Source organism: Acomys minous (assembly GCF_964271855.1).
Source record: "Acomys minous genome assembly, chromosome: 11".
Taxonomy (NCBI): Eukaryota; Metazoa; Chordata; class Mammalia; order Rodentia; family Muridae; genus Acomys; species Acomys minous.
Window position 1 is genome coordinate 92,098,881 of NC_140492.1, and position 20,648 is coordinate 92,119,528.

The 20,648-nt window shown below is 42.5% G+C and overlaps 1 protein-coding gene across 2 annotated transcripts in view; it reads left to right on the forward strand.

Annotated features, from left to right (window-relative positions):
• The window catches only part of RGS7BP (regulator of G protein signaling 7 binding protein), a gene marked incomplete at its 3' end in the record, with an annotated part of 101,434 nt that extends 81,307 nt beyond the window's left edge, over positions 1-20,127 (forward strand). The window contains exons 5-6 of one of the 2 annotated variants that reach the window (XM_084802029.1): positions 354-424; positions 14,697-20,127. In XM_084802029.1, the coding sequence (XP_084658155.1) occupies positions 354-424; positions 14,697-14,788 (163 nt within the window). Of the gene's footprint in view, positions 1-353; positions 429-14,696 lie in introns of those variants that run through there. The other variant, XM_084802030.1, reaches the window with a different exon arrangement.
• Between the last annotated feature and the right edge of the window lie 521 nt (positions 20,128-20,648).

A 20,648-nucleotide genomic window follows, 5' to 3' on the forward strand; every position in this document is an offset into this window, starting at 1 on the left:
ACCTCCATGATACATCCCAAGCCGGGCTTTCCCCAGGAGCTCACTGTTCCAGTTGTGTGCCCTTGGCCTCTCCCTGTACCTCCACAGTACCGTCCTCATTACAAAGGCTCTCCAATGAATTCATCCAGGTCGAACTAACGGCAGGGATGCCGAGGGCTGGGGCTGAGTCCCTGTCTCAGATATCCTTTCTTGTAAAAGCAAAGTAAATTCAGTACGTGTCTGTTAGAAACTATAACTGGTACAGTTGGATGTGCAGCCCCGCCCTTCACCCATCCATCCCATACAACGCACCGTTTGACGCTTCCCTTGGAAAGCGTACAGCTAAGTTTTCTCTCTTTTTGTCGACTTTACAGAGACATGCGAGAAATGAAAAACCTTCTAAGCAAACTCAGGGAAACGATGCCTTTACCACTGAAAAACCAAGGTGAGTCCTGCAATTTCTTTTTGAGGCAAAAGGTTGTTTTTTTAACACGATGAACTTAGAGGTTGCCTCATGGCAAGGTAGCGCAAGGGTTTCCCACAAAGAGAGGGAAGCGTTGAGCGTTTCTCTTTCTTAGAACGGAAGGAGGCTGTTGTCTCAGTGAGTGAGTCCCCCATGATGGAGGCAGAAATCCATTGACCTGACAAGGATGCGCACAGCCCTGCCAGACATGTCACGTGTCGCAGAAAGCACCACACCAGACGTGTCTCCACGGGAGGACCAAGAGTGTGGGCTCTTGTCTGCACAAGGTTTATGGACTAGGAGAGAAAGTTCGGTGGTTGAGATGGGTTCACTTAAAGTACCGACGTCATGCCATTCACAGAATTCAGACAGGGCCTCCCGGGAAACTGAACATATGATTCAGTGTCTGTAGGAGACTGCCAAACCTACTGATCCTAACATGATCCTTTACATGTTTAATTTCCCTCCGTTTATATGTTTAATTATATAAAAACAATAATAGGAAGAATAAAAAAACAAAAAAAATAGGAAGAATTAGCATATATTAAGAACATACAGTGTGTCACTATCCTAAGTATTACATATATATTAGCTATGTTTGCTTATACAATTATTTTCTTTATTTCTTTCTTTCTTCCTTTCTTCTTTCTTTCTTTCTTTCTTTTCTTTCTTCCTTTTCTCACATATTAGGGGTCAAAGCCAAGGCCTTACATGTTATGCAAGCAGTCTAGCACTGAGCTAAATCCCCAGTCCCCTATTAAAAACCTAACAGTTATTTAGGAAGATTCTATTATAGTTTTCCTAATTTACGGGGAACTGAGACATGAGGTTTAGTTCATTTTTTCCAAAGTCATTTCAGACTGTATTAGAATGACTGGGCTGTGTGTGGATTTGGACTCAGGAAGCCAGTCTCCAGAGGATGCAGGCCACACACATGCAAAGGGATATTCCCAGAATGAGGGGCTGGTCCTGAGTTATACGAACCATTAGATCCCCCTGTATCCGGAGCCTAGAGCACAGGGTTTTCAGGACTGTGGGACTGAAGATGTGCACAAAAGTAAATATTAAACGCTTTACATGAAGCAGACTTAACTAGATCAGCCATGAGTGAAACATTAGCTTCAGAAAGTGGCACCAAGAGGGTAGAAAAGACCCTTTAGAGGCAAGAAAAAAAAACTCTCCTGTTTCCACTGAACAGAGCCTGTGCGGGAGGGAGGACAGTACACTGTTTGCCTGGGAGCAAGTAAAGCCGTGGGAAGAGGAGGAGGAGGAGGAGGAGGAGGAGGACTTGGCAGCGGAGCTGAAGTGCCTCTTGGCTCAGAGAGCATTATCAGCAGAAGGTGGAGAGGTGGAAACAGGCAAGAACACCAGACAAAGGCTGGGAGGGCACAGAGGCTGCACTGTGCAGGAGGCCAGGGTCTGAACGGGAGGAAGAGGGGAGCACAGTCCGTGTGCTGCAGAGTCCTGGAAGAAAGTCGGTGTGTAACCATAGGAAATCTTTCTGAGCGCACACATACCGGCGGCTGCTGGGAGTTAAGTATGGGTTTAGGGTGGGGTACCTCAATTATAGCCAGCCAAGGGCTCCGATTCTGCCTCTGCCATTGTCTAACCATGTGACCTGGAGCCAGATGTTTGATTTCTGGAAATGTCAGATGCCTTGTCCCTGAGAGAGGGGAGACCATTTCCCTTACTGCAGATGGTGGCTTAAGGATTAAGGACAGAGTACACAGTATGCCTAGCATCAACCTTACAAACAGCATATCAGCTGAAAATCCACTTCACCTGAACGTTTGTTGCGTAGGAAGTGGGAGAGATTATAATAAAGTCCTGAAACGAACCCAGGGCCGCTTCGCTGTTGTGTTTGCGGACACTGTTGTTAATCATGCAGCAGCTAGTCCACGTGGCCTCGCTCAGAACTCCAAGCCAGCCACAAGAAGAAGTCAGCCTGCAAAGACCATGCGCCATGTTCATGTCGAAGCAGGTCCTGCATGCTAGAACAGAGACCAGGCCTCTGGGATTTGAAATTCGGAGCACATGTTAGGACCAATAGGTTTGGCGATCTCTCCTCCGGACACTACCCTGCCATCTTACTGAGACAGGGATCCAGCTTCCCAGGGTGCCATGTCAGAATTTTGTGAACGCCGTGAAATTCACATTTTAAGTGAACCCATCTTAAAACTTCCTTCTCCGTCTAGTACTAGTCCATGCGGCCACTTTGGAACTGTGTTGCCAGAAAAACAGAAATTTCACTTTAATTAGGTAATTTTCAAAATCATAGAAGGTATAATAGAAATAAATATTTTTCTATTTTGTTAACAGAAAAATTACTGGACATTAAAATGTAGTTGTAAAATTAAAAAAAAAACATCAACAGTAAGTGTTGGTACTATTAGTGAAAACATAAAAGGGACTAAATTAACCCAAGTAAATAATCCCAGGTTTTAAATTACGACCCCATCTGGAAAATAAAAGTGCAAAGATTTTTTCGGGAGGTGATTCAGACATATTCTAACAATAAAAAGAAAAGTAGAGGCAGAGGGTTTTTGAAAATCCAGCCGTCTCATTTTGTGGAGAAGTGCAAACACTTAGCAGCTTGGCCTCCACTCACAGCTTGCTGTCACTGCGCTGTCAAGTGGGTAGAGGGGAGCGAGGAGAGAGGAAGGGAGGGTGGCAGGCCCCGAGGGAAGGAAAACCAGTCAGCTGGGACACTCTTTGATTGACACAGATGGCAGTGCCATTCAGTTCACTTCAGAGATCATTCAGATTCTTCCCTGACTGCGTAGACTGAGATGACCTGCAGGACTCCCCATGCTGGCAATCCGTGTGTTGCGCGGGTCCTGAGGTAAGGTGTGCAGGAAACAGAGCGAAGCGTAGGGAAATGCTTCTGTTCTTCCTCGTGTAGAACCTTGCTCTCAAACCCTGATTCTTCGAGCCGCTTGGAAACCGTTATAGAAAGCCATCTGCTTCTCTTCTGCCTTATTTCCTTTCTGTTTTTCTTCCGTTTGCATGTGTGTTGGAAACAGAAAAAGGCGGGACATGTCACTCACTCACGGGCCTGGCTTCTTGTGTTTGGCCTGTTGACCACGGGAACCCCTGCCAGCTCAGACTCTCTTCTTCTCCAGGCTCTACTTTAGTTCTCCACTTGGAAGTGGGTCCTGGGTTCATTTCAAGGCTTGAATCTCTCCCACTCCCTACGCAAAAAAAAAAAAAAAAAAATATATATATATATATATATATATATATATATATATATATATATATATATATATATATATATATACTTGACGTTGATTTTCAGTGGGAAGGAAAGCAGAGCGGCCAAGGGCAGGGATTTAAATAGTCCCCAAGAGGCCTACGTTTTAGACATTGCCGTCTCTGTCGGTATCCAACATGGAGACGCAGGTACACAGAGGACAGTGCTTGTTAAGTTGTTCCTCCATAGTGGGCCGCAGGCAATATCCAGGTCTCCTGGCTCTCGGCCTGCTGTTCCTTCCCCCTGCTTCAGCGGCCCTCCTGTCCTCCATTCTGGGTCATTGGTGGTGCAGCGGGGAGCTTCATTAATTACGATCAGCTTGCTGTGTCAAATGGATTACAAATGGAACTACCTGTGGAGAGCCCCGCAAGGTTACCGACAAAGGCCCCGAGGAGATTGGAAAGTGAAGCGCAGCATCTTCTAACCGTGTGTGCCGTTATGAAACAGAACAAAGCAGCAGAAACAGACTGAGCCTGAAAGACAGTTTCACCTTTGCTGCAATTCCGACTTACTGAGGTCTGTGAGATGTCGGTATCTTTGCTCATGCGTGGAATCCAGTTGTCGAGGGCCTGCATTAGAATCCATAGGAACCGAATCTGCTCTAAAATGGGATTCCGTTACAAGGCCGAGAGGTGTATTCCAGATGAGATGCGCTTCGGGTATTCCGTAAGGCCAGGCCACTAGGGAGGGAGATATGGCAGGTCAGATATGATTCATGAGGGAAAGAGCAGAATCTGGGAAAGAGTGAATCTGGGCTCAGTGTTGGCTAGCAGAGTGAATAATTGTATCTGTCATTGAAATTAAGAGAAAAAAAGCAAGAGGCCTCAAGGTAGAGCATGCCTACGGTGTTAGACTTTCATGCCAAGATTACCCAGATCATGAGACCCCCCCCCCCGAAAAAAAAAGACCACCAGGACTCGATACCAATGCAATATACCCAGGGTCCTGTATTACAGGCTCAGAGCTTCTGAGCACAATCCTTCTTGAAGCAGCAGGATAGGAGAGTGATTCTGGAGCTCAAGGGTAATGGGTTTATAAGAAAAAAAAAATGTAATTAAGGGTTGGCGTCACAGGGAAGTTGACCTTCAGGCAGGTTGGGTGGAGGCTGGATCTCAAGGGAAAGTTGTGAGTCTCAGGATTGTCAACCTTCAGGCAGGTTGGATCCAGGAGACTGAATCTCCAGAGAAGTTGTTTTATCTCAGAGGATCATTGGGCATTAATTGTATCTAATTGTTCCAATGGAGTTTCTGGAGAGTGCTGGCAGGTTTAGTTTATGGCAGTGGGTGGTCTTTCCCCGAACGAACACAGGAAGTAGAGAAGTCACCTGAAGGACAACTTCTCATGGACCATGGCATTAATTGTAGAATATACATTACATGTAAAATATGGCATTAATTTTGCCTTTACATTACACGGAGGAACCCTGAGGGTAATAGTCAAGGGCTAGTAGCATTGAGGGAAGACCTGATCCAAGGAGACTGGAAGCAGATCTGAGTGTCTTCAGAATGGTGGTCATCAGAGCCCGGCACAGAGCGGAGATTGCCCATGGGAAATGTGCCAAGAGGATGCTTGAAAGGAAAGAACAGTTCATAGAGGAATCCGAAGAAGAAAAGCCAAAGAGCATCGCAAAGTGAATCAAAAACGTTTTGGCAAGGAAGGAATGGTTGATCGCGTGTGGGGTGACTACTCGGAATAAAACCGCAGGAGCCAGAGGATTTTGGTGGGTGGGAAGGTAGGCACTGGTGCCGATGGCAAAAGCAGCTGGCCTGGAATTTGGGACAGGAAAGCCTGGCTGAGGAGGGCTGAGTGAGTGGGAGATAGAGAGAGCTGGGGCAGCAAGGATAAATACATGAAGATTTTCCTTTTTTTTTTTTTCATTTCTCTTTTTTAATTTACATTTTTATTAATTTATTCATATTACATCTCAATGGTTGTTCCATCCCTTGTATCCTCCCATTCCTCCCTCCCTCCCATTTTCCCCTTACTCCCCTCCCCTATGACTGTGACTGAGGGGGGCCTCCTCCCCATGTATATGCTCATAGGGTATCAGGTCTCTTCTTGGTAGCCTGCTCTCCTTCCTCTGAGTGCCACTAGGTCTCCCCATCCAGGGGACATGGTCAAATATGAGGCACCAGAGGTCGTGTGAAAGTCAGACCCCACTCTCCACTCAATGGTGGAGATTTTCATAAACAGTTATTTTCAGCAGTGGTGAGAAGATGGGATTAGAGGCAATTAATCTACCCAGGCTGTTGTTTATAGGAGGGAAGGCCAGGAAGGAAGGCAAGAGCATGGAGCAATCCGAAAGTGCCCGTAAATAAGTAGTTGAAGCTAATCTCAAAGAGGGAGATTACCAACCAAGCAAGGAGGGAAGGCTGGGGGGGGAAGGGAAGCCTATGTAAAAGGCAAAGAGAAGCAAGAGGCTGTGTGGGCCTACATAGGTAATTTTAAGTCGTTTCTGCTTGTACTGTCACCCTCTTCAGAAATGTTTCAGTCCACCCTGACTAGACTTGTGCCTTTATGTCTGTGTTCACACTGTCCCCTTCATTCAGGGTGCCTCCTCCTTCCACAAACATTAAATTCTTCTCATCATCCCTTGTGGCAAAGAATGGTCGCCGGGGCCTATATGAGTCTTCCAAGGATGGTGTTCTTCTTTAAGTGGGAGTGACATCTTTGGCCCTCTTCTCAGGAACTCTCAAGGCGCTATATTTGGATCTTTCTCATGCTTTTGTAAATGTGGTCTCACACTTAGAAAAGAAAAGTCTCTTGAGGTCAGGGTCCATGTTTCTTTTAAAACCCACCTTGGTATCACCCTCACTACCCAACACAGAGTGAATTAGTTAGCACTAAATTAGTCAGGCACTAAAAGCACCTGACAAGGATAGCTAAGACAATCCTATTTTTAAAAAAAGAAAAGAAAGAAAGAAAGAAAGAAAGAAAGAAAGAAAACTTCAGGAGGCATCACCATGCCTGGTTTCAAGCTATACTACAGAACTATAGTAATAAAAACCACATAGAGTCAGTTAGGCATAAAAACAGACAGGTTGGTCAATGGAATTGAATTGTAGATGCAGAAATAAGCTCACACACCCATGGACACTTGATTTTTGACAAGAAGCCAAAACCATACAATGGAAAAAAGAGATAGCGTCTTCAAAAAATGGTGCTGGTCTAACTGGATTATACATGTAAAAAAATGCAAATAGATCCATATGCATCACCCTGCACAAAATTTTAGTCCTAGTGGATCAAAGACTTCAACGTAAAACTGAACACACTAAATTTAATAGAAAAGAAAGTGGACATCAGCCTTGAACACATTGGTACAGGAGACAACTTCCTGCACAGAACACCAGTGGGCACTAAGAGCAACAATTAATAAACGAGGCCTCATGAAACTGAAAAGCTTCTGTAAGGCAGATGATACTGTCAACAGAACAAAATGACAGCCTTCAGACTAGGAAAAAATCTTCACCAAGTACATGCGATAAAGGACTAATATCCAAAATATAAAAAACTCAAAAAGTAAACACCAACAAACCAAATAGCCCAATTAAAAAATAAGATACTAAACAAAGAGTTCCTGTCAGGGTCTGAAACTCACAGAAGGAAACACCCTAGACTCTGATAGTATGCACCAGCAAAGAGCAATTATTTCTGCAGAAGTCTAGCATGCAAGGATTACCGCTCAGGCAGAATGGTAACAATGAGGTGAGCTCGCAAGCTCTTTTAAAGCCAGTTAGGGGAATTCCAGATATAGTTAGGTCATCTTTATTTCCATTGATGTAAACTCAAAGCAAAAGTATGGGTGCATTGGGGATTGTCTGGTACCAAGTCAGGAGTTAGTCATGAGTTAGGGGCCGCTTAAACCAGCAGTTGAACAACCACCTTATCTCCTCTGGCCAGATGTCTTGGCCACTTCTGATTGGTTGCCCTTTTTCTGTGGGTTGGTTTTGTTTTGTTTTGTTTTGTTTTCCTGTAACTGAAGTCTCTATTTCTGAGAAACAGAAACATGGGCCTAGGCTGGCTCAGTAAGAAAATGAAGGCTGTCATGAAGTCAGTTAGACTTATTTAACCAGGCTCCTCATTCTTTTTTTTTAAGTATTTTTTTTAATATTTATTTATTTATTATGTATACAGTATTGTGCCTGCATGTACTGCAGGCACCAGATCTCATTGTGGATGGTTGTGAGCCACCATGCGGTTGCTGGGAATTGAACTCATGACCTCTGGAAGAGCAGTCAGTACTCTTAACCGCTGAGCCATCTCTCCAGCCCCAAGGCCCCTCATTCTTAACAGAGGAAATCTCTAAGGGCTGAGAGGCACTTAAGGAAATGCTCAAGGGACCTTAGTCATCAGAAAAACGCAAATCAAAATGACTCAGATACTCCATCTTACACCTGTCAGAATGGCTAAGGTCAAAAACTCAAGTGACAGCACATGCTGGCGAGGATGTGGAGCAAGCAGAATATTCCTCCATAGCTGGTGGGAGTGCAAATTTGTGCAATCACACTGGAAATCAATTTGGCATTTCTCAGAAAATTGGAAGTAGTTCTACCTCAAGACCCAGCTATACCACTCCTGGGTATATACCTGAAAGATGCTCCACCATACAACAAGGACACTTGCTCAAGTATGTTAATAGCAGCCTTATTGATAATAGTCAGAAATTGGAAACAACCTAGATGTCCCTCAACTGAAGAATGGGTAAAGAAAATGTGGCACATATACACAATGGATACTATTCAGCTATTAAAAACAAAGACATCATAAAATTTGCAGGCACATGGATGGACCTTAAAAAGACCATCCTGAATGAAGTAACCCAGACCCAGAAAGACATACATGATATGTACTCACTTATAAATGGGTATTAGCCATAAAGTACAGGATAACCATGCTACAATCCACAGACCCAAAGAAGCTAAGTAGCAAGGAAGGCCCAAAGGAGAATGCTTGTATTCCACTAAGAAGGGGAAATAAAATAGACTTCAGTTGCGTATAGAGGGAGGGAGCTGCTGGGAGAAGAGTTGGGGAGGAGAACAGGAGGGATCAAGTACAGGGAAAAAGGTGGGAAAGAGAACTGGGAGAAATAATCAAAATTGGTTTAGAAGAGGGGACATCTCTGGGATGAGCCAGAAACCTAGGACAAGGGAAATTCTGAGGAATCTATGAGGGTGACCCTAGATAAGACTCCTAGAGACAGGGAATATAGAACCTGTAACAGCCACCTCCTGTAATTAGGCAAGACTTCCAATGGAGGGATGCAAACACCAACCCCCCACCCCCCCACCCCACCCCACCCCACCCCACCCCAAAAAACACCAAACAAACAAACAAACACCTTCAACACAAAATTTGTCCTGCCTACAAGAGGTGCAGGGATAAAGATGGAACAGAAATTGAGGGAATGGCCAACCTATGACTGGCCCAACTTGAGACCCATGCCATGAGAGAAAGCCAACCCTTGACACTATTAATGATATTCTGCTATACTTGCAGACAGGAGCCTAGCATAACTGTCATCAGAGAGGCTTCACCCAGGAGCTGTCAGAAACAGAGACTCACAGCCAAACTTTAAGTGGAGCTCAGGGAAACTAGTAGAGGAGGGGGAAGAAGGATTGAAAGAGCCAGAGAGGTCAAGGACACCACAAGAAAACCTACAGAGGCAACTAACCTGGGCCCATGGGAGCTCACAGAGACTGAACCACCAACCAAAGAACACGCATGGGACAACCCTAGGCTCCCTACACATATGTAGTAGGTGTGCAGCTTGGTCTTCATGTGGGTCCCCCAAACAATTGGAGTACGGTCTACCTCTGATTTATTGCCTACCTTTGGATCCCTTTCTCCTAGCTGGGCTACTGCGTCTAGGGCCAATAAAAGAAGATGTCCTATTCCTACTGTAACGATATGCCAAAAAGGGTTGGTATCTGTGAGAGGCCTCCCAGTCTCTGAGGAGAAAAGGGTAGAAGTTGAGGAGGTGGGGGAAGGGAGATGTGAAGGAGGGAGTGGGAAGAGAGAAAGAAGAAAAAGCTATAAAGTCAATACATTAATTAATTAATGGCAGAAAAATGCCTGGCAAAAGCAACTTAAAGAAGGAGGGGTTTGCCGGGCATGGTGGCACACACGCCTTTTAAAATAAAATTAATTTATTATAATTTATTCAGATTGGATCCCCATTGTTATCCCTTCAATTGTATCTTCTCATTCCCACTCTCCATCCCTCTTCTGCCCTATTCCCCTCCAGTAGACCTATGACAGAAGGGGACCTCCTCCCCCACCATATGACCACAGCCTATCAGGTGGCTCATGCCTTTAATCCCAGCAATCGGGGAGGCAGAGACAGGCAGATCCCTATGAGTTCGAGGCCAGCCTGGTCTACAAAAGTGAATCCAGGACAGCCAAGGCTACAGAGAGAAACCCTGTCTCAAAAAAAAAAATGAGTTTTAAAAAGGGGGGAAGGGTTTATTTCGGCTTACAGTTCCAAGAGATACAGTCCTACAGTCCCTCATGGCAAAGAGCTTTGGGGGAGGAAAGCACATGTAAAGGCAGGAGAGTGAGAGAGTTGGGCCCATTTAGGTGCCTTTTAAGCATCAGAGGCTGCTGTAGCCCAGCTAGGAGAAAGGGATCCAAAGGTAGGCAATAAATCAGAGGTAGACCATACTCCAATTGTTTGGGGGACCCACATGAAGACCAAGCTGCGCACCTACTACATATGTGTAGCCATGTGTAGGGTTGTCCCATGCATGTTCTTTGGTTGGTGGTTCAGTCTCTGCGAGCTCATTCAGTCCAGGACCGCATGGAGGACCACTGTCCACCTTTAGTGTAGCTCTTCCCACCGAACTAATCACATCTACATAATCCCTCACTGATGTATCTGGAGATCTGTTGTCTTGATGATTCTACATCCCATCAAGTTGGTAACCGAATTAAGTATCGCTTAAACTTAGTTAATTTAGTGGTTCTCAAGATCTGCTCTTACAGCTTGCAACATCAGGACCTTTAGGAACTTTAAAGAAATGCTGCTCTCCTGACTCCACATCACATCTACTGATCAAGAAACTGTGTGTGTGTGTGTGTGTGTGTGTGTGTGTGTGTGTGTGTGTGCACGTGTGTGTGTGTGTGTATGTGTGTGTGTGTGCACGTGTGTGTGTGTGTGTGTGAAGTCAATAGTTTCTACAATCAAAGCATTCAAATAATGTTAATACAGCTAGTGTTTGAGACCCAGTGGGTCCTCTAAAGATGTGTTCTCTCTCACTCTCTCTATCTTGTTATATGTGATATATATTATTATATATTAAATTTTATATTATAAAATTGTTATATAATTATTATATATTTGAATAGAAGAGTTTCTACAAAGACAACTACGGTTCCTCTCTGGCCATTTCTCTTGGTTATGTATCAGAATACAGCTCTAAACTCAGATTATTGTGCGAAAACGTCTCAGTTTTATGTCCCTGTTTTCTTATCAAAATATCATCTACATAATGAATATTAGCAAAAGGAAGTCAAGTAATGGAGAAACAGCGTCGCTGTTTCTTAAGAGATCCCAGGGCCCTTGACTTACTGATAGTTAAAGTTCCTTCACTTTGTCCTCTCCTCTTCTTTCTCCATTTCTTTTCCCCCTTTTCATTTTTCAAGCTGTCTTTAGTTATGGTTTTGTGTAATTGTCCACTTTGGAGAAAAAAAATATTTATAGAAGTCTTAGTAAGCCACATTCAAGCATGCATTTACAGTAGAACCCAACAACTTCCTAAGCAGCTCAACTGGATTTGTGCAAAGGATTTAAAATGAGTCGGGCAATGTTCCATTCTGTTCACATTCTTTCAGTGGCCCTTCAAACCTCAGAGGCAGGATTTCAGTCCATGGTGTACGGCATCTTTACCTGGATTTGAGTCAGCCTCAAACCATTCTGGACGTCTTTGCTGCGTGATGAAGTTGAGAACTTACTACAGGTGTAGTCTTCCTAAGCTGTAGAAAGCTATTCCGGATTTGTGCCAAGGATTTTCAAGCTCTTGTTTCACCTCAGCCTAAGGTGATGATCAGAAAAGCTCTGGTCTACACAAAGGTGTGACAAATGCACATCAAAGATGCCCCAAGCCAGTAGCCATCCTTAGTAGGTAACATGACCTTTGCTCAAAGTCAGCATTTTCCCCATCTATCTCAAGTGAAACATGCTTCTGCACACACATCTATGTAGCATAGATACCCTGCATATATGTAAGATATATATGTATACCCTATATGAAACACACATACACACACAAATACACACACACACACACACACACACACACACACACACACACACACACACACACACACATACCTATAAAGAGAGTGAATGGGAAGAATTTCAATATGATAAAAGGCCCTTCTACAGGAAAAACATTTTATTTACTGTCATGATTTAACAAGAGTCTTGGCAAAAACTTATCTCTGTATGTGACACCTGTGTGCTTTTAACATAAAAAAAATGATAGCAGCCAGTGATAACAGTTTGTGCATCCTTACTTTCCTTTACAGATGTACAGTAGACATTTCCGTGTGTGATGGGAACATGTATGATAAAGAAAAGGAGATGTAAGAATTGAAATGATGGATCTTACAAGTCTTAGAAAGCGAGAGAGGGATCTTTCTTATCTATAAATATCTTCCTAGTTTTGATGACACTGCTCCCAAAAGGCACTGAATTGCCAGAGAGCTTGAATTTCAAGAAGTGCAGTCATTATCCAAAGAGATCGTGAGCTGCTTTTCACAGCCTCATCCAGTTAGGTTAAGTTCAATGACCATTTAGTAGGTTTAAAATAAGGGTCCCAGAAAGGATGCGAAAGTGAGTTATGTACAATTCTTTCCTGTTCTAAAAATATGATTCACCTCTGAGCACGCCCCTGCACAGAGGCGCCAGTGCTCATGTGCAGGGCCTGGCATTTCCTCCAGTGTCTTAACTCTTTTGAAACAAGTTAAATATAGAAGAAAGATGTTGTAGTCTTAGCTTTCAAAATACAGTTGCCCAGATCATTAAAAATTATTTTTTTTCACAATTAAAAGGATATAAATGGACCTGTTTTTCTCCACGGTTGAAGAATCTGAGTTTTAGGGGAGTGCTTCCTTCACAGGAAAGGGGACCATGATGGAGTCAGTCACTGTGCCAGACTGGGTGTCTGTTTGCTCCTTTGGCTTAAACATGCTTCTCAGTGTTCATTAAATTCATCACAAGTGGAACCAGTGCCACAACCCCTGTCAGTTCAGTTGGACAGCACTCATTTGCTAATAAGTATGATGAATTCATGCATAGGAGATTTTATGGAAGATGAAGGGATTCTGCTCCCTGGATGAACCAGTTTTAAAAGAGGAACAGGGAAGCCTGGGTTTATTTTGTCCTGAATGTCTAGGCTCCGTAACGGACAAAAACAAGCCTCAACTACGAACCACTTCTGCTAATATGTGGTACCTCCCTCCCGGCATCATGCCTTCACCTAACTTCTCATAATGCCCTGCCAAGGCTCTCTCTCTCTCTCCTTTAAGGCTAGAAGTGGGAAAGGGGAACCCATTCTGAAAAGCCACCTGACTGTCCCTCAGTCATCAATGGTAACCATCCATTTGTCACATCAAGACTGTGCACTAGCTCTGCCGCTGCTGGCGGCTTCCAGTTTAGACTCTGCAGCCCCTCTGGCCTCTGAGATTGTGCTGGCCAATTCTGTGCTCCCAGGACCTCCTTATACACTTCCCTTTTAAACTGCGATGGGTGTTAAGAACCCGACTCAAGAAAGCAAGTTAGTGCACTGGCTTCTTCTGCTTGTTCTCGTGCTAAAGTTTTGGCCCCAAAGGTGTTGATTCAATAGTTATCAATCTAACCTGAATACACACACACACACACACACACACACACACACACACACACACACACACACACATATATATGTTATATGAAGGTGTGGCCTTGTTGGAGGAAGTTTGTCAATGGGGTAGGCTTTGAGGTTTCAGAAGCCCAAATCAGGCCCGGTGTCTCGCTCTGTTTCTGCTGACTGCCAATCCAGATGTAAAACTCTTAAGTACCTCTCCAGCACCATGTCTGCCTGCCTGCACTCCGCCATGCTTCCTACCATGATAAGAATGGACTAAATCTCTAAACTGTAAGCCAGACCCAATTAAATGCTTTCCTTTATAAGAGTTGACATGGTCATGGTGTCTCTTCACAGCAACAAAACTGTAAATAAGACAATACGTGATTATATATGTAATACATAATATAAATATATATTATTTATATATATGGAAAGACACAAACAGAAAACAGCTGAAACTTCTTCCTAAGACACAAAGGAAGTAGAATACAAGCAAAAAAAAAAATGATCGTATATAAAGGAAAATTATTACTAATTATCTATTTAAATGAGTAGCACTGCTATGTGAGGCACCCAGCTGCCACTAGAGCAAACGGCTTTTCATAAGTTGTTGTTGTTTTTTTTTTTTTTTTTCATTTAATCTTCACTTCAGGTAAGTATCATTTGCTAGTAAACCTGAATTGCACATAGGGATGGGGAAGTTCAGTGAGGTCAGATGAAGGTCACGGAAGGCAAGCTTAGAAAACAAGCCATGCTTACGCAAACAGGGATTATTTCTATTAAAGTGTGTGCGACTTCTCCTAACAGAAAGGCTGCCTCTAGCAGCTTCAACTTAATTGTAACCAGTGATTGTCAGCCTTGAGCATATTGTCCTAGGCAACATGTGGAAAAATCCGGGAGTTTTTTGGGGGTTGTACCGGGTGAAGGCCAAGGACACTGCTGAAGTCTTTCAGTGCTGAGTGAGGATAGCCCTCCAAAGTCCTCCAATGCTTGAGATAGCCTCCAACAACAAGGTATTATCTGGTCCAAGATGTTAACATCGCTGAGGTTTAAGATGTGATAGGCAAGGTGATGGACTTTTAAAGCCACTTCATAAAGAGCAGGTTGTTTTATCTGCGCCTCATGCCTTGCTCATTCTGTCCCATCACAGATGACAGCAGCCTTCTGAATCTAACTCCCTACCCCATGGTCAGAAGACGGAAGAGAAGGTTCTTCGGGTTGTGTTGTCTTGTCTCAAGCTAGGTGGTTCCCTCTCAGAAACTCACCACCAAGATCACCTGAAAAACACCACAGAACCGAAGACCTCCACACAGCAGAACACCGAGAACGGTTTTGACCATGTTTTCTATGCTTCCTTTATTACTTTAATCCGCCTCTCCCTGCCCTTTTAAATGATTTTACACTCGAAAGCAGCTGCCATCAAGGGAGAAAAAAAAAAAAAAAAGGAACAGATTCAAAATGGCACAGCCTGTTTTTAAAAGGGATTTTTAAAAAGTTGACATTGTGCATGTCTGCTCCGAACCATGCCATGACAGATGCAAGAATTATGATTTTTAAATTATTTAAAGGTTTTTTTAAAAAATGTATTATACAGAAAAAAATATTTCGCATATAGTAGTATATCCATAGCTCTTGCTGACGCCATGTTAGCCATTTATCAGATATGAAAGACGTCTCTAAACATAGAAATCTATTTAAAACTCTAAACTGTTGAAGAATCCAGTCTATGAGTATCATTAGAAATAATTATGTAACCAAACACACACCACCTCATGTGTTGCCTTCTCTGCACTCATTTGCATTTAGTCTTCCATTCTGTCAGAATCTAAGTGTCAACATAAGAAAATCTTAATTTATAATGCAACAGAACCATATATGAAAAACACATTTTGTAAATACAGAGTAATCCTACTATCTTCGAACAATGCATACGGGCAACTGACTTTCTTTTAATCCAATGGTGTCTTTTTGAGCTTCTTGGAAAATGAAGTTATTCGGTTAAGAACTGGTGTAGTAACATATTACAATTACCCTCAGATGTAAAACTGAATATAATCACATTTTGTTTGAATTGAAATCTGAAGCATGGAGTCCGCACACGAGCATAGTGTTAAATCTTATAGGGCATGCTGGAATTAGCTCAGATCATAAAACTATTTAACATTTTACATTATTACTGAAAAAAAAAACTGTTTTAGTTAAGCTTAGCTTGTCTCATTTTAGATGACTATGCAGACATGACTTTTCCAATGCGTACTCTGTGTCTTGTCCCATACTTAGAATCTCAAGAGCAAGGCACACTAAGCAATACTACTGTATTTTAGAAGAGAGAAAGCCACATGCTGTGTTTTCTGCTCATGGCCCTGTTGCACTCTTCTTCCACAAACTTGTAATATGCTATAAATCCTTCTTCATTTTCTCCTGTCCTTCCTCTGACCCTTTTCCCAGACGGAATCCCCCATGAGTTGGAAGACGCGCCTTTGCACTTCTCACCTTGTTTTCCATGCTCTGAAAGATCTCCAAGTCAGACAAGAGGCAACAGTCTTCAACCTTAAGAGGGACAGACTAGTTGCCTGCAAGTGGCTTCAATCCCAGCCCTGAGTGGGCACTTATTTGTACAGTAATATTGCTGGCCTAAAAACTAAATATTTTAAAGCCTTTCACTTTACAGAAGATGGAGAGAGCATGGAAAACTATTGTATTGGTTGAATTCTATGAAATGGCTGATATTTGACTGTTTTGACTTATTTTTTTAAAAACACACACACACACAGCAATTTCACATGGTTCAACCTAATATCTACAAAGGAAATTGCACACTACTCAGACTTTTCTCCTATCTTTAAGTATCAAAGATGAAAGAATTCAGGGATGGAAAAGGTCTCCAAAGCCTATCACTGGCCTGAAGTTCAATTCTACTAGTTTCTGTCGGCCATATTCTTGGCACCCTACAACTATGTTCCACCAAGCTAGTAGCTAATGCACTGTTACTGATATGACTGGATTTGGTAAAAAGAAATTCCTTTTGACAAATTATGTGAGAAAGCTCTAATTTCCTGAATCCAATGTTCACGAAACAATGGAAGAGATGTGTTATTTAAAGACTCAAGGGTGATTGATTACTCCTTACAAAGCAAGGAATCACTCCCAATTCACCCCGCCTGCCATCTTGAATAAAGTTTACTATTCCCTCCTGAAAGCAGGCCATTCGAAAGAGATAAGCTCCGAGCTTATCTCATGTATTATCTACAAGTATTGTTTCTAAATTGCCATGTTCTCAGCTCCCATCTCTGTTCTCTCCCACACTTGAACCGGACTGAACCCTAAATGTCAGCCCCGTTCCTAGCAATCCATGCCACCGTGCTAGCCGAAAAGCCCGCGGTGTGTGCAGCGCACGCTCTTGTTGATGGCTGACCTAAATCACTCCAGCTTTGTTCATTTGTGCTAGCTCTCTCCTTAGGCTCAGTGTGATAATAACACCTTCTGTGCAATTGTCCTTTGTACAACTGAAGACTGTTAAAAAAAAAAAAAATTCAGGTCTCACCTCCGTGTCTGAGAAGGCCATGGTAGCTATTCATAGAAACGGGAACTTGTCTAAATACCTAGCCAGACTTTCCATATCTAAGGAAATAGATTCAGCCACCTTATCTTTTATTCAGTGCCTGGTTTCCAGCCTTTGCTCGGTTTTATGGTTCCCATAGACACACTCCAAGATTTACAGATGTTCCTTCAGTAGCAGGTCCTAGAGCAACGCTAAAAATCAGAGTTCTGATAACTATGTTGGCTCCTGGTTGCCATGCGTGATGCATCCAGTAGGAGCCTGCCCCTCTCTCCTGAGAAAGGACTTTCTCGGCTGTGGTTCCATGAGAGGAAGATCTGTTGCCTCCACTCCCTGCGGGAAATTGTCTTTGCACTCAACAGAAGAATGCCAGCCGATCTACAGGCGTAGGAAAAAACACAAACCCCTTGTGCTAAAAACAGAAAAGGATGACACTTTTTTGTGTGGCACACACTCATTTTATCACCATACTTTCTATATTCTATTTTAGTTTTTCCTGCAAATTATAATTTTTTTTTTTACGGGAAACCTGAAAAACATCACCGTGTATAAAGAAGGTAAATACCATCTGAACTAACTCCAACTCAGCTGTATTGTTTAAAACCACATTTCTGGCCTCTAAATCAGTTCGGGTTGGGCCCAAAGACCCTTTTGGAGGTAACCTTCAGGACAAAGTGTCACTTTAAAGTCTGACCTCTAGACGTAGACCCACGGCAAACTGCCCTTTTGTGCCATTCATTGGATACAAAGCAAGCTGTAGAAGCAGTGGGACCCTAATGAGGGTTTCCGGTATTCTCAAGCCCCGCCCTGCCATTGTGCTCTTCCCTACTCTTGTGAAAAGTTAGGATGCTCAGATTTAGGCAATACCGCCACCTAGTGGAAGCTGAGCTTCAGACAGACCAAAGGAAGTACTTATTTCAGAAAACCTGCCAAAGGGGCCGGATTAACAGTGAGCCCATTAAGACTTCCAGACTGAGAAAGTCTCAGGATTGAAAAAAAAAATTAAGAATTACCCCGTATCTTAAATCCCTTCTCCACACATCCGTGCCTAAACAATCTCTGTGTTTTCCTTCTGTTCTAGAATATCACCGCAGAAAATGCTTACGTTTCCAGTAACTGTAGGTAGAATCAGGAAACGCGGTGACACTACATCAGCCCCACAGTAAATCGCTACAATTAGCTACCAGATGCACAGTAGCCGAGTACACTACACTATACAACATTTCAAATCTGAGAAATGTTTGGATAATTAAGTAAGTTATGTAGGAATAACCAGTTAACCTCTCCTGGGGCTATAGTTTAATCCATTCTACAGGAAATAAGTATTTAAACTTTAAAACACGAGAATTAAAAAAATTAAAAAGACATGTCATCAGTATTGGTGGAGATGTCATTTTAGTGTGGAGGATAAAGGCTTTCTTAGCATAATACCAAAGGAAGGAGTAATAAAGAAAATAGTTGGACTGATATCCTTTTTTAAAAAGAATGTACAGTTTAAAGAATGTACTCCCGTACAGTAAACAAGAAACCAAATTAAAAGAAAATAATATCTGCAATGCGTGCAAAAAAGAGATTAGGCCTCCACTGCGTGAAGAACCACAGCACTTGGGGAAGGTCTGCCTCATGCTTTACAAGACGTGCACTTTTCCCATTACTGCTTGTATGATTGCCTGTTTGCCCCACTAGGTTGAACCGTATAGAAGGCTACTGTCAAACACATTTTACTTAACACCGATCTCTCAACTCCTAACATAGCGCCGTGCCAAATACTGAAAATGTATCTGTTGGATCGATTGGATGGCATAACTAGTATTTTGTGATTTAGAGAAAGAATCAAACTCTCTGGTAGAAAAGTGTGGTAAGGATTCGAGGTAGTAATGCCCCATAAACTACCATAATCCGCTGACAGCGCTGAACACATTTGAATAAGCTATCGACGAAAAGTACAGACACAAACCACTCAGAAAAACGTGTGAATGAATAAGTTCTGGGGAGATACAAACATTCTCTCACAGTCCACGGGAGTATAAATTGACCCAACCGCTCTGGAAAATAATTTGGCACTATGTACTTTTCATGCCTAGTATTTTCACAATGGGCCAGTGAGATGGCTCGGCAGGAAAAGGCTCTTAACTGCCAACCAAGCTAGGTCCCTTGGGTTCACATGCTAGGAGAACTGGCTCCGCCTGCAGGATGGCCTCTAATCTCCACACGTGTGCGCTGTGACATCTCTCTCTCTCTCTCTCTCTCTCTCTCTCTCTCTCTCTCTCTCTCTCTCTCCATGTAATCATATTATTAAATGTTAAGCAAAAAAAAAGTGAGCTAAGATGCATTTATTCATTATTTTAAAAGTCATACAAGAAAGGACGTTTTTGTAAGTATGCCTGCATTACATGGTTAACTATGGTAGGTATAGCCTTTCAATGGCTACTGTGCGCCAGCTAAGAATGCACACCGTATGTATTTATTGCCATGTGCAATCTATGCCGGTAAACAGAGAAAAGGAGGTTGTGGGAGACTTTCCAGAGGATCACCTTCTTGCAAACATACCTACACGTGTGTGCATTAAAGAGTCTGAAGGGATGTTTGTCTACAGGATGACAGCATTTCTCTCTGGGAGGTGAGATTTGGAGCAATTGTATTTTCTTTCTGCATATCTGTGATTTCTGACTTTTTCACAATGAGCATGTAGTATCTGTATAATTTTTTCAGGGAATAAACAATGACGTTGACAATATATATTGAATAAAAGATGTTATAAAACAGTATGTATAGTATGATACAATATTTGTAAAAAAGAAAAACCACATATAAATATATCTATGTATGTACATATATATGCATAAGAAAGCTAGAAGGCCATACACTACGATGTTAATAGCAGTTATCCATGGATAGTGGGATTATGGGTGATTATTTTTCTTTTTGCTTTTCTGTGTTTTCTAATTTTTCTACAATGAACATGTATTACTTGTGTAATAAAAACTAATAATAAAAGTTTAAAAAATACATAAAGGAGACATTACTGAGTCATCGCTTGTCCTCCCCTTCTTTTTCACCCTTGTTTGGCTTGTTCCTTGTGAAATTGGAAGCAGTGGGCAACGGAGAGGGCATTCCAGGACAACACAGGAAGCGAAGAGGCAGGTAGGAGGGGAAAGAGCAGAGGGCAAGGGGAGGGAAGCAGGAAAAGGCGAGCGAAAGAAATCGACAGGGGGAAGATTATAGGTGCCTCAGAAACTGTTTCTCTAGCCTCTAAACCCAGCTCATGTGACACCGGAAAGAAGACAAAAGAACACAGGACTAAATCGTTTTGTTTTCTAATTAAAAGGATACAAGTATGTGCTTGAATCCACACACATACTCTGCAAGTGCCCACACACCAAATAAATAAATAAATAAATTTTATATATATATATATATATATATATATATATATATATATATATATATATATATATGAGATTAAATTCCATCAGGAATGAAACCCAAGAAGCTTTCCAAAAGGCAGCATTGGGCTCAACAGCAGGCTGTGCACCCCTGTCT